We start from the raw sequence: 15,330 nt of genomic DNA on the forward strand, positions 1-15,330 counted from the left end.
TGACTGCCAGAATGTGGATTTATGGGAAATAAAGCCCTAGAATACTTTCTCCAACAAAAAATAGACCTCTTGGAAACAGTTTTTCCTCTCTATGTACTTAGCTCCCATTGAGCTTAAATTGCTCTCAGTATTGTGATAATGACAATTCAATATTATGGGATGTGGAAGATGAACCAAATAAATTAACCAGCTGCTTTTAAAGGTAGTTCACTCGATGACTTACCCTCTAAAATGCTTTGTAGAACATTCATGCTCAGTAGGTCTCTAGGCAGTTTTATGACTAGAAGAAAGAAATGGATTTTATTAAATGTCAGTGAAATACAGGCAGATAGTTCTGCTGTAGTTAAATTAGTGTAGACTGTTTGTAAGAAAAGCAGCTTATCTTTTCTTAAATCACTGAGGCGGAACTTTCCTTGGCATTCCTGCCAGTGTGTTTCTGCTTGAAATTCCCACAGATTAGGATTAAAAAAGCAAATGGAGAATGGATTGTCTGGTCCTTTCCCCTCCTGGGTGAAACCGTGGGTCCCACAGAGTGCTGCAAATCAAATCCTGAGGTGCTGCCTAGTTGTATTCGAAGAGTTTCAAAGGACAGTAATGGCAACGTTTCCATAATTACTAGCTGACATTTAAGGTTTTTTCCTGCTACGTATGGATTGGGAACTAGGACTCGTGAGTAAGGAAGAAAGTAGAGTGGAGAGGGAAGGCAGAAATAAGTGCTTCAAGGACCAGGGGAGGTAACGTAGAGGAGAGAAGCAGGCCAGGGCTAGACCACCAGGATAAGAGGGCATGGTGGTGATGGGGGGGGGCGGGTGGGACACCTCAGCAGCGCACAAACACAGTTCAAATCGTCACCGTTCGGGCCAAATGAGAGGCCAGGTGGCATCCCTGAAACGAAGGAACTGCAGTCAGCTAAACTGAATAGAGGAAGACTAACCTTAAAAGCATTTCTCAGGGACGCCTGGGGGGCTTAGTCGTTAAGCGTCTGCCTTCGGCTCAGAGCCCCGCATCAGGCTCCCTGCTCCACGGGGAGCCTGCTTCTCCCTCTCCCGCCCCGCCTGCTTGTGTTCCCTCTCTCGCCGTGTTTCTCTCTGTCAAATAAATAAAATCTTAAAAAAAAAAAAAAAAAAAACACTTCCCAAATTTGTGATCGGTTGTGCACAGATTATCTCCTCTGCCGCTGAGCAAAGGAAACTGCACCATCGTTTAAGGCGTAGGACACGGAGCCAGTATAAATGAGCCCTTTCTCAAGGGATACCATTGTTACATCAAGGATGTAGTAACTGTGGACCAGTGAGTCCACAGGGTTCCTTCCCTTAGATTTTTGAGATCAGGGTAGATGCCAATGTGTCCAAAATAGTTTAGGGACATCACTAACTGAAGACGGGCTGAGTCACTGGGGGGTTTGGGGTGTGACGTAGCTCCTCCTGCAGCAAACACACTGCGCACGTAGACAAAGAAGGAGACCGGTAGGGCCGGGGAAGCCTACTTAGTATCTCATATTCATCGTGCCCTGTGCGTCTAGCAAAGTCGATGTGGTTTATTTCCCTGATGCATTTACGGTCTGTTGGGGAGATGAAGAGTAAATAAATGAATCCCAGTGAGCAAGATACAGTGTGGTGTTGTTATCCTGTGATAGAACCAGCACGACCCTAAAATGTATACAGAACCAAGAAGTTAGGAGGATTTACGAAAGAATTCTAAATGAAGATCTTCCCTAATGTATTTCAGGCTGTTTGTTTACACATCATTTCTTCTTTTTCATCCACAAAATATAAAGGGAAAATGATTGAAACTACTGCTATTTGAGAAACATCAGAAAATAACATGAAATCATGTCTATAACTGTAATGTAAATTAGTTAAAATTTGTTTTCCTTTTCAGGAGGTAGTGTGTCAACCTCCCCTCACCTTTTTTTTTTTTTTTTTTTTTTTGAGCACTCCTCAGTTGCACAGAATGATGTGTGCTGTCTGTACTATAAAAATATTAAGAAGCTTCTTTGATCCCATGTCAGAGCCGGGTACACAAGGTGTTTTGTAATAGAACTCTGGAAAGTCAGACTCAACCCTGAGACCAGCTGAATTCAGAATTCTTCTCTCCCTGCTTTTTTTCCTGCCCTCTGCTGGAAGTTTTCCTGGGAGCTGGAGCAGGGGACAAAGAAGGCCCGGGCCCAGCCGGCCTTAGCTTTCTGCCCTAAGCCACAGCTCCAGACCACAACAGAAAGGCTCAGCTGGAGTGAGTTCGGGTATTGGTTGGAATTGCAGCAAGACTTAACTAACAGTTTTCTAAAGTTAATGTTTTATTTAAAAAGTAGGTACATTTTGGGGCGCCTGGGTGGCTCAGTTGGTTAAGCGACTGCCTTCGGCTCAGGTCATGATCCTGGAGTCCCTGGATCGAGTCCCGCATCGGGCTCCCTGCTCAGCGGGGAGCCTGCTTCTCCCTCTAACCCTCCCCCCTCTCATGTACTCTCTCTCTCTCATTCTCGCTCTCTCAGATAAATAAATAAATCTTTTAAAAAAAAAAAAAAAAAAAAAAAAAAAAAAAAAAAAAAAGTAGGTACATTTTATGTGAATTAATTCTAACACATATTCAGTATGACTGAAACATTCCTTCTTTAGGTTTCATCGAATTGATACTGTTTTGTTTCATTTCAACTGTTGCCTTAAATTATCCTGATTATCAACATCAGAGAATGGATTTTCAGCCCTCTATGTATTAACATAAAAATAATTCACATGTTCCAAGCAGAATAATCATGAAAATAGAAATAATATAAATCTCCTATCACCTATTTCTAGAATTAATTATGATTACTTTGTAAGGTATCCTTCAGATTTTTATATATGGATACACATTTTATTTAAAGGTCATCATATTTAATACTGTTTTGCGATCTGCTTTTTAATTTAATGGCCCTGAACATCTTTTTACGTTAAATAAACATATGTATATAGAATCATTTATAAATGGACGCATACTCTTCGGTGATCCAGCTCTGCCAGGCTTTACTCGATTATTTCCCAGCTGTTAGTCTATTTCTGGCTGTTATAAATAACTTTACGTACTTCTTTACTCACGTGTCTGATCACTTCTGAGCATAAATATCTAGGCGCAGACTTCTGGGGTCATTTTTAAAGCTTTGACTCCCCAGTGCTAAAAGATTCTCCAGAAAGGGGATGAGTTGAGGGTGCCGGCTTCCCCGCGCATGCGTACGCGCACTCCACCCCACCCCCGTTCCTTCCTCCTCGTTTTGATTCAAATTTGTCAGTTCTTTCTATTCTTTTTACTTCGTCTGTCAATTCTAGGACCATTGCTTTACTGTTTTGAGTACTAATTTTACAAAACACCCATCCTTCCACCCACAAATTGCTTAATTAAAAAAATTCCTATTATTCTCACATATCTTCAAACGGATTGGTAACGTTTTGGAAGTTCTATAAATAATTCTTTTGGGGTTTTCTTTGTGCTTCCATTAAAATCACAGACTAACTATTAAGACAGGCACTTCAGTGAAAATTTTGAGTCTTATTATCTAGGAACATAATGTACATTTATGTTGCTCTCCTCTTACATCTCTCAATAAAGTATTTTTTCTTTTGTCATGTAGCTAGTGCATGCACATCTGTTTTTGCTCATTACTGACTTTGAGAGCTATGGACTTTCCCTTGTTTACAACTTTGCATCCCCTAAAGTTTAGATTTGCAGTATTTGTATTCTCGTTTTCAAAGTGCTCTGGTCACAGTTTGATTTCCTCTCTTACTCGAGGGTATAGAATATTTATTTATTTATTTTATTTCAGCTTTGCTGTGTGTTTCTTATCCTTTGGTGTTAATTTGCTTAATTTTGTTGTCACCTGAGAAGAAGAAGAATTATTGTTAAAGTTCTTGTCTATTTGATGGAAGGGCTCATTCATGTGGAGTCAGGAGTGGGAGATTTTCCTTACTCCCTAGATAAGTCCTGTTCTTTTCAAATACTGAATTCTTCCATATTGCTGGTGTTTTTTCTTGTTCCTGTTTACTGGGAGAAGTCTATATTCAGTATTCACAGTTGTAGTTGCTGTGAATGTGTCATAGATTTTGTGAGAATTTGTCCAAATCTTTTATTCTCGACATGGTAGGAGAAGGAAGTTTTATGTTTTCCTTCCTGCCTGAATTGGAACACAATTGTTGGGGAAATGGCTTCCAAAGGGTGTAATTATTGGTGCAGCAGGGAAGTGATGTACGTGTTAAAAGCCTGCTTGCTATATTCACCGAGGCAGCTTGAAGTTTGTGCGGGTGCTGCCCACCTCTTGACTTTGAAGTTTGTGGGGTACAGCCCGCCACTAGTAGGCACCCACCCCATTGCTGGCATACCTGTTTTCTCCTTCCAAGCTGTGTGGCCGGACAAGTGAGAGTGGCTACTCGGGTTATGCTGCCAGTGCTGACCGCGGCCTGTGTGTCCCTGAGTGCCATTTTCCCCATGACTCTCCTTACCTCCACCCCCTTTTCACTGAGCATGAGGTGTTTGGGCATGCTGGTACCTACCCTACCACCTACTTCCCAGATGGGCTTGTTCTTGTAATGAGGTAAATCGTGGCCTTCACTGAGCTCTTACTTCTGTCATATTTTATGGACATCTCCATTTAAAATTGGGGGCATATTTAATTTAATAATCCAGGTGCGGATTGCTCCCCTTTCACGCACCATCGGTCACCCCCTCGGTGGGATCGGAGGGAGAGGAATGTGTTGTCACGTGACACCACACTTTTCCTCCTCACCACCCAGCCAGCCATTCCTCCTAGCAGGCGGTTATGGGGCGTTCCTGGGGCCCAGCCCACTTCTGAAAATCCCCTCCCTCTGATCCAAGCCACAGGTGGAAGATAGGCATTGTGATCTTATTAATTCCTCATGTTTAATATAATTGTTTTCAGTTACCCTCTTTAGTGAAATGTATAGCAAGAGTATCACTCTTGATACTCTAAGGCTTTCTCCTCCTTCCCTAGATTTCAAACTTACCCTGTCACAAAATACTGAACACATTCAGCGACCTCCTTGGCTCTGTTTTTTTGCATCATGGCCAAGGGAGAGGCAGAATCACAGAGGACAGACCTCTAAGGGTCTTTAACTGGGAACAGGGCGGCCTGGTGGTGGGGATTTCTTACTTAAAACCTGGACGGGGAAGGATGAGATGGGTGGGAAGATCTTCGAGAGCAAAGAGGATATCCTGTATCTATCTACTGGGAAGACAGGATCCCATATGGTCATTAAAAGCCACCCTCCCTGGGCGCCTGGGTGGCTCAGTTGGTTAAGCGACTGCCTTCGGCTCAGGTCATGATCCAGGAGTCCCTGGATCGAGTCCCACATCGGGCTCCCTGCTCAGCAGAGAGTCTGCTTCTCCCTCTGACCCTAACCCCTCTCATGTGCTCTCTCATTCTCTCTCTCTCAAATAAATAAAATCTTTAAAAAAAAAAAAAAAAAGCCACCCTCCCTGTAGTCTCCACTATGGACCGAGTGAAGCCACCTTTCTTTTGCATGGATAATAGAGAACTTCAGGCATTTATGTCATTTTAAAGTGACCGTTCTCGGTGTATTTGTGAAGGTGGACACTTATTTAATTTTAGGGTTTTGGTGTGTGTGTGTGTGTGTGTGTGTGTGTGCCCCTTTGACTATAGGAGCCTAACTATTGAGAGTAAGAAATATAAATAAAATGCGAATTTATTCTCTTTCTCCTTTTGACCTGTTTTTCCCCTTTAGGGGTGGGAAGGGACACAAAATACACTAAGGTAAACTGAGTTTAAATTTCAGTTTACTCTAAAGATAGGAATTTTAAAAATTCTGTGATGGAATCTATCCTCAGCATTGCTTTTAAAAGATAAACATATATTTCAGGATTACATGTGTGAAGTTATATATTGTAAATTATATATTATATAAATTATATATAAGTTATGTTATATAAATGTCTTTTCTTAAGGGATTTAAATTGGATATATCAAGAAAAAATATTGTATCCTTAATAATGCATGAATTACTAGAACTACATCTTCACCAGTCTTAGAGGTTTTAACCAGTTATATTTGGTAATAAAATTTATCTGGCAGATTTTTTTTTTTTAAAGATCTTATTTTTAATCAGTCTCTACACCCAGTGTGGGGCTTGAACTTACAACCCCAAGATCAGGAGTCGCACGCTCCACCAACTGAGCCAGCCAGGCTCCACCCTCCCCAGCAGATTTTTTTTTTATTATAGATTCTTCCCTTTACAATAAAGACCCTGGCTAACTATGAACTTTTTAAAGAAGTTTAATCCTAAAGCAAGTTTGTCTTATTTTATGACATGAATTACTGTTCAAACATCATTGTTAAATTATTTTTCTTGGGTTAAATGAAAAACAGGCTGCTTCTGACTATTGCAGTTTAAGCTGTGACTGTATTTTCAAGGAAAAAATTACGAGGTTTTGATTTCCCAAGTTACAAAATAAATTAATTTCCCGGCAATCATTTGAAGAACTTTCTGTGACACAAATCTTTTGACTGACGAATGTGTATTTTTTCTCCCTGAATTTTGGTATTTTGGTGCCATCTTGTGGCTTGACTTTGTAGTAACTCCAACATGCAGGGGACTGGCAAAAAAAAAAAGGTAAGAAACCTAATATATGCTTCTCGGTTTCTAAACATCTTTTGTATTTGTCCCTAGTTGCTGCTATTTGAACGATCTTGGATGAGCAGATGGAAGTCTTCTGTTCTGCACGAAGGGGAAGGGAACATAAGGAGCGTCAAGTGGAGAGGCCATCTGATTGCTTGGGCCAATAATATGGTAAAAAGCACATCTTCATCTTGCTGATCCTTCTGCAGAGCCAGAAAAGTGACCACATTGGGAGAGCTGTGACAAAGGGGAAGATGCCCCTGGCTGCAGTGGTCTTTTCTAAGACCTACAAGTGGTGACTGCTCTCATACCTGGAAGGTTAAAGAGATTAGATTGCTTTTGGCTTTCATAATAGAGTAATTCCCAACATATTCTGGACTTTATTTTGGAGTAAGAAATCTGAGGCATGGAGAATAGCCAAGGAAATGAAAAGGCATCTTAATAATTGAAGGGTTGCATTGGGAATGTGGTGTTGAAAATACCATTTGCCTATTAGCCAAGGGCAAGCATAGTTGCTTTGGAACAAGTACAGGATATTGCTGATTTCATTTTACTCCCTGTATAATCACAAGTGAAAAGAGGCCTGCCTTTTAAAAAGTAGATTGTAATTTTTGGTGTTGCCCTCTCTTTAAAGTTTACTCAGTATGAGAGCGGCTGAACAGAAAGTTTAAAATTAGATTTTGACATCTGGCGTATCTTTTGGAATTTCAAGGTATAATTTAGTAAATTCGTTCTATTTAGTTTTAAATGGTAGAATTCTCCCAGAACCCACCTTGCTATTCAGGACTTTTCTTAAACTTCTCCTGGGTCACAGTTATGGGTAAACAGACCTGTGGCCTCTTGGTATATTTTTAGTTAGCTGCTTGCTTGATGTTTCCATTTCAGTGCTTTAAAATGTCAGGTGTGGTTTTCTTTACACACAGTGGTTTGTCAGATTCAAAGCTTTTCTAAAAAACTCCATTTTTATAGTGGAACAATACAATTAGAAATGTTACTTGTCTGTCATTTTGGAAATGCAGTGGTAGATATCTTTCCATTTCCCATTTGTGTTGTATTTGAGCCCCTGATGCCATCTGCTAAGAAAATCTCTTTTGTCCCGAAAGAAGGGTAGAGGTTTTCTTTTGTTGTGGGTTCTCACACGGTTTGTGTGGAGTAGGAGCATTTTCTTTTGCATGGCTCCCAGCAGTGCTCAATAAACACTGTCAATATTTTGCGGTGCTAATTATTGGTGGTGTGTGGCAGGGGCTGTTAATAAGTTTTCCTATCCTTTCCTTCTCCCTTCTTCTTTCCTTTCCTTTCCTTCCTTTTCCTTTCCTCCTCCCTAAGTTTAGAGGACACTTAATGCTCTTGTATTTTCCAGGGTGTGAAGATTTTTGATATCACCTCCAAGCAGAGAATCACCAACGTGCCCCGGGATGACATAAGTCTTCGCCCAGATATGTATCCGTGCAGCCTCTGCTGGAAGGACAGCGTGACGCTGATTATTGGCTGGGGGACTTCTGTCAAGGTGGTTTGCTTATCTTGATAATAAGTCCATGTTGTTAAAGATCCTCCAAAGGAAGATGAGTTCTTGAGTGCCTTCCTGGAACCAAAATATTTTCCCCCCTGAATGTTCACGTCATGTGATACTCATTTATGCTCAAATGCTTTCATATGCAGAAATTTGGAGATACGGTCTTTTTTTTCCTTGCCACATAAAACAAATTGTGAACTCTTCCTTGTTCAGAGTGGTGCTGCCATCTGCGATCTTTAAATTTCCCCTCGCCCTGTTGGCCTTAGCTATTTATGGAACATGTGGTTGGTTTCATTGGTTCATCAGGGTTTCCATTCCTTATTGTTCTTTCCATTCCCCTTAGCTTCTTCGTTAGAGTTGATGATGGTGGGAAAAGACTAAATTATCCCACTTGTTTGGTCATAGTTGGATGGAGCAGAGGCCCAGACTTATTGATAAGATTAGGGGCTGTTTTTTGCCATGCAGCTATCTGCCCCTCGTGTGCCTGAGTAAATGAAATTCAGCCGTTCTACAGAAGAGGGCCCAAAGCTCATTCACACTTATTTTTTGCGTACCAGTGCTTGTCTTATATTAGGTATTTCAGAACCCAAAGTTGTTGGCTTCCCTTTAAAAATATATAGCTTAATATAAACAAAATAAACAAAAAAATTAGCTAAGAATAGTATGAGAAAGTATCCCAGCAACCATCTAATGGCAGAACTCAGGCTTTAGAGTTGGACAGGTCTGGGATCAGTTCCAACTTCTCCACGTACTTCCTGTGTGAGCCTAAGCCTGACTCCTCATCCACAAATGGGAGTACTGACTGTTCCTGAGTCCTGAGCTTTGGGGAGGATTAAATGAGGTAATGCCTACAAAGAGCTTAGCATAGAATCTGACATGTTGTAAGTGCTTCATAAACCTCAGTTGTCATTATTATGCCATAAAATTCTAGAAAAGTCTTGAAAAAGACATGGTTATTTAAAATGTACTCTTCTCTGGAAAGGGGAAGCATAAAAATTATTAACGCAGTGCTGCTTACTAACCAAAACAAGCATTGTTAACTTGAGGTAGGGTCCTCCTGGCTCTTAGGTTGGTATGGCTCAAGTCCTCCTTTCTTTCTTAAGTGTTTTCATGTATCAAGTGAACATAGCCTGATTCATATTTAGGATAGCAGAAGGGAAGGTGTGCCCAGTAGTCTAGGATAAAAAAAAGTGAAAAGTGATTCTCTAGTCTCCTTATTCCATATATATGGTTACTCATCCAATAAACTTATGTTGTTGATATTTTTTTTAATTTCCTTAAGTGGACCAAGTGGCTTTTTGTTGGTTGTTTAAAGTTGTGATTTTCTGTTCTTTTGCTGAAAGACAAGGAAAATTAGGCCGAAGGGGCGCAGAAGTTTATTGAATGCTACCAGAAATGCCTTCTCTCTTAAGCTGAATAATGGCCCACAAAGATAGTATGTCCTAATCCCACAACCCATAAATGTTTCTATATATGGCATGAAATAATGATTAATTAAGGATCTTGAGATGGGAAGATTGTCCTGCATTATCTGGGTGGGCCCTAAATGCAGTCCCAGGTATTTTTTTTTTTTTTTAAGATTTTATTTATTTGACAGAGAGAGACACAGCGAGAGGGAACACAAGCGGGGGAGTGGGAGAGGGAGAAGCAGGCTTCCCGCTGAGCAGGCAGCCCGATGCGGGGCTCCATCCCAGGGTCCTGGGATCACGACCTGAGCCAAAGGCAGACGCTTAACGACTGAGCCACCCAGGCGCCCCATTCCCAGTTTTAAAGAAGGAGCGCCACCTCGGGAAAAGTGAAGGCAGCGTGAGCAGGGAGGCAGAGACTGGAGCACCGCACCGCACGCAGCCAAGGGAATGCGGCAGCCACAGGAAGCTGGAGGAGGCGTGTCGCGGATGGATTCCCCTCTAGAGCCTCTGCGGGGAGTGCGGCCCTGCCAACACCTTGATTTGGGCCCAGTGATACTGGTTTTAGACTTCTAGCCTGCAGAACTTGGACAGGATCAATTTCTGTTACGTTAAACTGCCAAGTTTGTGGTAGTCTGTTAGGGCAGCCATGGGAAACTAATATGCTTTCACTGTGCCCAAATTATGATCCAACTCATACGTAATTTTTCATGTCAAATGTTTCTTTTTATTTACTGGGGATTCCTCTTTTATTCAGACTCAGTTAGTAGTACGCCGAGTACTTCTTCTCAGTTGAGAATCCCCCTGTGATCTGCTGAGGGAAGAGAAGATAGGACATAATCTTTCCTCTCAGAGAGCAGTCTTACTGCGGAGAGACAGCCACACGGTGTAGCAAAGCAAGCAGTTAGAGCCATTCATGCATTCATTCATTCGGCCAGCAACCACTTACCGAGTTCCCGCGATGTGCCAGGCAATGTTCTAGTGGGGGAAGATGGACAAGCAAGTGAATATACCACGTTGATGCTGGTAAATCGCAAGGGGAGTAGTTAAACAGGGACATGGGGAAAGGGGCTGGGGTGAGTGCTGCTATGTAATACAGAGCGATCAAGGGAAGACATCTGTCCTACCGAACGTGTCCTTTGGCAGAGATCTGGAGGGAGGAGGCCACGCATCTGTGCGGGAGGGGTGTCTGCTGGGGTGGCAACCAGGGCAAAATCCTTGAGGCAGTGGTGTGATTGGCGTGTGTTTGTGGAACATAGAGCTTATGGGCAGAGCAGATGGAGCAGGTGTGGAGGAGAGGGCTAGAACTTCCGAGGGAGGGGGAGGGAGGGAGGTGGGTACGTTGTGTAGGGGCAGATTGTGTAGGGCGTCACTGGCCTTGGTGCCATCTTTGGCTTTTAATTTGAGTGAGATGGGAAGCCAGCAGTGGGGTTTTGAGCAGCGGACTTAGTTAAATGATCTAACTTGGATTTTGAAAGGATCACTCTGCTGTGTGGAGCCAAACAGCAAAGGGGCAGTGAAGATGGGAGACAGGGCAGGAGGCCACTGCGGGAACCTCTGTAAAAATCCTGGTGTATCGGATCAGCCTCGTGGAGCTGGATTCTGGATGTATTTTGAGGGTAGACCCTGTCGTATTTATTGATGGTTCGATGTGGGATGTAAGAAAAAGACAGAAGTCAGCGGTGACTCTTTTAACCTGAGAACCTGGGAACCGAAGCTGCCTTTTACTGACATGGGCAGGACTGCTGATGGAACACATTTAGAGGGCAAGTCAGGAGATGTTCCTGCGTGTGTCCACTTGAGATGCCCATTAGACACGTAAGTAGAGGAGTGGCAGAGGCGTCTGGATGAAGCAAATTAGCGTTCACGGGTGAGAACCTACCTGTCAGTGTAAAGGCTCTTGAGATCATCGATCTGCTCTTAGGGGGCACCTGAGCTTAGGGTAGTGTTTCACTCTTCACCCACGTGCACCTGCTGCTACCCGTCTGAGGCAGGTGTGGGAGATAGAGCTCAGACCACAGAACATGGGGTGGGGGTGGACAGGAGAGCCCAGCCACCTGAACTTCCATGTGTCCTGGTCTTCAGAGAGCTCGTAGCGGGGCCAGGGAGACAGTCTGGCCTCGGCCTGAGTTCCCTTTTCCCGAGGAGCCTTCCTCCCCTGCCGCTAGACACCCCTGCTTTGTACTTCTGTACTTGCCCTTTGCACTTGAGTAAGAGGACTTCTTTGTGTGTCTTCCCCACTGCCCTATACTCTAAGAAAAGAGCTATGTCTGTTTCTTGAAACCCGTAACTCAGGACTGGTGCCCAGTAGTTGCTCAAAGTGCTACTGAGTATTATTCGTGGATTACTTTCTGTTACTCTCCTTCAGACCATTTGAGACACTACTCATGTACTTTTATCAGCACATTAAGACGGTTGTCCCTTGGGCACTGTGGGGCATGCCCGATAGACAGGAAGGCAGTTTCCCTAGCAAGTGTGGACAGAAGAATCAAAAGTCTAACAAAAGGAGAAGGAAATAGGGGAAGATTGGGGAAGTGGACAGGACATTGTCTGAGGTGGACAGGAGACAAAAAGCAATAATGGGAGAAAATTGCCGGTCACTTCTAGGCAAATGCTCCTACCCGCCCCCCCTCCCGGCACTGGGTTCGAGTCCTGTGTTAGAGCAGGGCCTGCCATGTAGTTCCTGTACTGCTGGACAGCAGTTTGGGCATGCAAACCAGGTCACATCCCCATCCAGCCCCAGTTCGGCTTCTAGGAATTTATCCTCTGGAAACAGAAGTCCAAACATCTTATATCCAAGTATGTGAATCGTGCCTTCAGGTTGGATAGAGGCAAAAACTGAATGTCTAAAAGGGTATCGTAAGAAAATAACAGTACACTCATGCAATGAGATACTATAGACATTATTGTGTTGTGGAAGAATATTTAAATAATACATTAAATTACTTAAGGTGATTGTTAGGTTAGTTAAAGTCGCTTCCAAACAAAAAAGATTGTTAGTGTGTTCACTTTATAATGGGACAGTGGATAATGTTTGCTTTTTCTCTTTGGGTTTTTCTGTATTTTAGAATTTTCTATATTGTAGCTAAACTTAGGGTAGTAGTATTTCTTGTGTTCTTTTATAGCTACCTAAAGAAAAAGGAAAAAAGCTGATCCTTGATGAAAGTTGCGTAGAATCAGTGTTTAACTTCAAGTTGTCTTACCTCAATGGCACAACTTACGTAAATTTTTGTTGTCTTATTAAAAAATAGAATATATTCACTTTAGAAAATATAACAAAGAAAACTGAAATTATCCATAGTCTCTCACCTTAAAATAACCATGGTTAACACACTTATGTTGTTTGGTGTGTGTATGTGTGTGAGAGAGATAAATACACACACACATATATATCCAAACCGTATCCATATAATTTAAAAAAGAGACTGGCAAACTTTTTCTGTAGAGGGTAGTAAACATTTTAGACTTTGTGGGCTACATACTGTTTCTGCTGAATATTTTTCTTTTTTTGTCTTCTTCCTTTCTAGCCTTTCAAAATGTAAAAAACTCTTTTTAGCTTACAGGTCATAAAAAGACCAGTCAAGAACAGGCTGTAGTTTGCCAGCCCTGATTTAAAGTTTATAATACACTGATTTTAAAACACTTTTTTTTTTTAATTTTAAAACACTTGAGAGGGAAAAAAAACACTTGAGAGAAGAGCATGATGCCACTTATGCAAAGTATTACTTAGCAACAGTGAAATAAATGACTGATATGTAGTCAGAAACACAAGCCCTAATGTGAATGTTGCTCAGGTTAGCCATTGGGCTTTTTGGTTATGTGCTTCTGCCAGGGCTTTATCTGGACGATGATAGAAGTAGTCCCTAAGTAGAGTTGCAGAGAATGGGTCATTGGAAACATGTTAAAATGATATTATAGTTTCCCTTCTTTCTTTGTCCTTGAATAAGACTTTACTGAAGAATAATGTTGGAGAACATAAGTAATGGTTGCTATATGTCATTGAAATTAATTTCTGTCGTTTTAAGTCATTGAGTAGGTTGTATGCGCTCTGTCCCAGTGCTACATGGCTAATTTAACAAAAGTATCCTATATTGAATGAAATGTTATGAAGAGTTTTCCATCACATGAGTAAAATAACCTGTGAATTTATTTTCTAGATCTGCTCAGTGAAGGAGCGGCATGCTAGTGAAATGAGGGACTTGCCAAGTCGATATGTTGAAATAGGTAAGCCTTCTAGGAATGTAAGACGTCAAAAGAGAATCCATTTCAGTAAAGGGAAACCTAAAATCATGTTCGTCTTCAGGGCTCATCACTTGGGACCTGAGTGAAGTAGGTCAAGAAGCTTTGAAGTTTTGAAACTTTGCTATAGAGACCCTCTTTTCTCACTGTATTTCCAATTTTTACACAGTATTTTTGTAGCTGGCTTTGAAGTTAAATAACCACGGGTTTGGGTTCTGTTGTTTCCCACCTGGACTTTGGACAAACTGCTACATGCCTCTGCATTCTCATCTATAAAATGTGGGGAAGAACAGCTTTCCCACAGGTTGTGGTTGGGAATTCAGAGCGTTCATGCATGCGCAGCTCATCACACATACTGACGCCTGGTCCTGTCCACATATACCCTCCAAATACGAATTTTCATCATCACTGGTCTGGGCCGAACTTCCATAATCTTTTCTCTGGATCACTGCAGCAGCCTCCTGACTGGTTTGTGTCTCTTGCCACTGTGAATTGTGGTGATCTGGTCTCCCCACTGCAGTCAGCATACAAATCAGATCGTGTCACCACCCTTCAGCCCATCCCCGTTGTTTGTAGCACGGAGAGGAGACTCTTGACGTGAGTGCAGGGGTCTGTGCTGGCCCTCCCTGGTCTCTGCACTGCAGCCACACTGGCCACCTTCACCCATCCATGCTCCTTCTTCTTGTCTCTCTAGAACGCCCTTCTTGCCTCTTTGCATGTCACTGACCCTTAATCATCCCTCAGCTCAAGTAGGGGAAGAGCCCTCTGGACCTTGCCAGCAAGGTCAGACCCTCCCCTGTGAAGCATGGGTGTCACTCCCCTTTCTCACACCTGTTTCACTTACAGTGACTGTGCAGTTGTTCGGTGCAGGTCGGTCCCTTCCCCCACACCGTAAGCTCCCTGAGAGCTTGCTCTGGGTCCTTGCTCAGTGTTTGTATCTCCAGGACGTGGCCCGATGTAGGTACTAGATAATACCGAGTACTGAATGGATCTGTGACTCAGGGAAACACCTGTTCAGGAGAAGTATGATGAAGATGATCTACCACTACTTTTTACAACTTAGTTTTATAACTTAGTGTAAAAGTATTCAGACAGAAAGGATGAAAGCAGAATGACTTTTGCCAATTAAACAGATATAATAAAAGCTATTTTGGGACTGTTTAGAACCAAGCAGTAGGAGACAGCGTTGTGCAACAAAGAAATTTTGCCACATTATAAGTCAGCTGAAAAATTCATTTACCTATTTGGATGAGGGATGGGGAATATCACTTTGAGGGGTTCTTATAACAAGATGAAGCTAAATCATTTGCACATGACTGTCTTTCTAAAACCAGAAAGGTGTGTATTACCCCCATGGCTCATATGGTCAGAGCGTTTCAATCTGGGATATTTTGTACTTGAAGACAGAAGTGGGTGGTAGGGTTTTAATAATTTTTTGCCTTACAAAGAGAAATAAGTGCATTGTTGGGATTGCTCAGGGTACGGATAGAACAGGCCTGTGCAGAATATAACAGTCCTGAGAAGAACTGAGGAACAAGACACTAGAGACAAC

General features: G+C 42.3%; 1 protein-coding gene across 4 annotated transcripts in view; it reads left to right on the forward strand.

Annotated features, from left to right (window-relative positions):
• The window catches only part of VPS41 (VPS41 subunit of HOPS complex), a 175,976-nt gene that overhangs the window by 94,833 nt on the left and 65,813 nt on the right, over nucleotides 1-15,330 (forward strand). For all 4 annotated transcript variants that reach the window (XM_032430609.1, XM_032430611.1, XM_032430608.1 and 1 more), the window contains 3 exons: nucleotides 6,672-6,791; nucleotides 7,981-8,127; nucleotides 13,697-13,763. In XM_032430609.1, the coding sequence (XP_032286500.1) occupies nucleotides 6,672-6,791; nucleotides 7,981-8,127; nucleotides 13,697-13,763 (334 nt within the window). The remainder of the gene's footprint in view (nucleotides 1-6,671; nucleotides 6,792-7,980; nucleotides 8,128-13,696; nucleotides 13,764-15,330) is intronic.

The sequence above is a fragment of the Phoca vitulina genome, unplaced genomic scaffold, assembly GCF_004348235.1.
Source record: "Phoca vitulina isolate PV1807 unplaced genomic scaffold, GSC_HSeal_1.0 scaffold44, whole genome shotgun sequence".
NCBI lineage: Eukaryota > Metazoa > Chordata > Mammalia > Carnivora > Phocidae > Phoca > Phoca vitulina.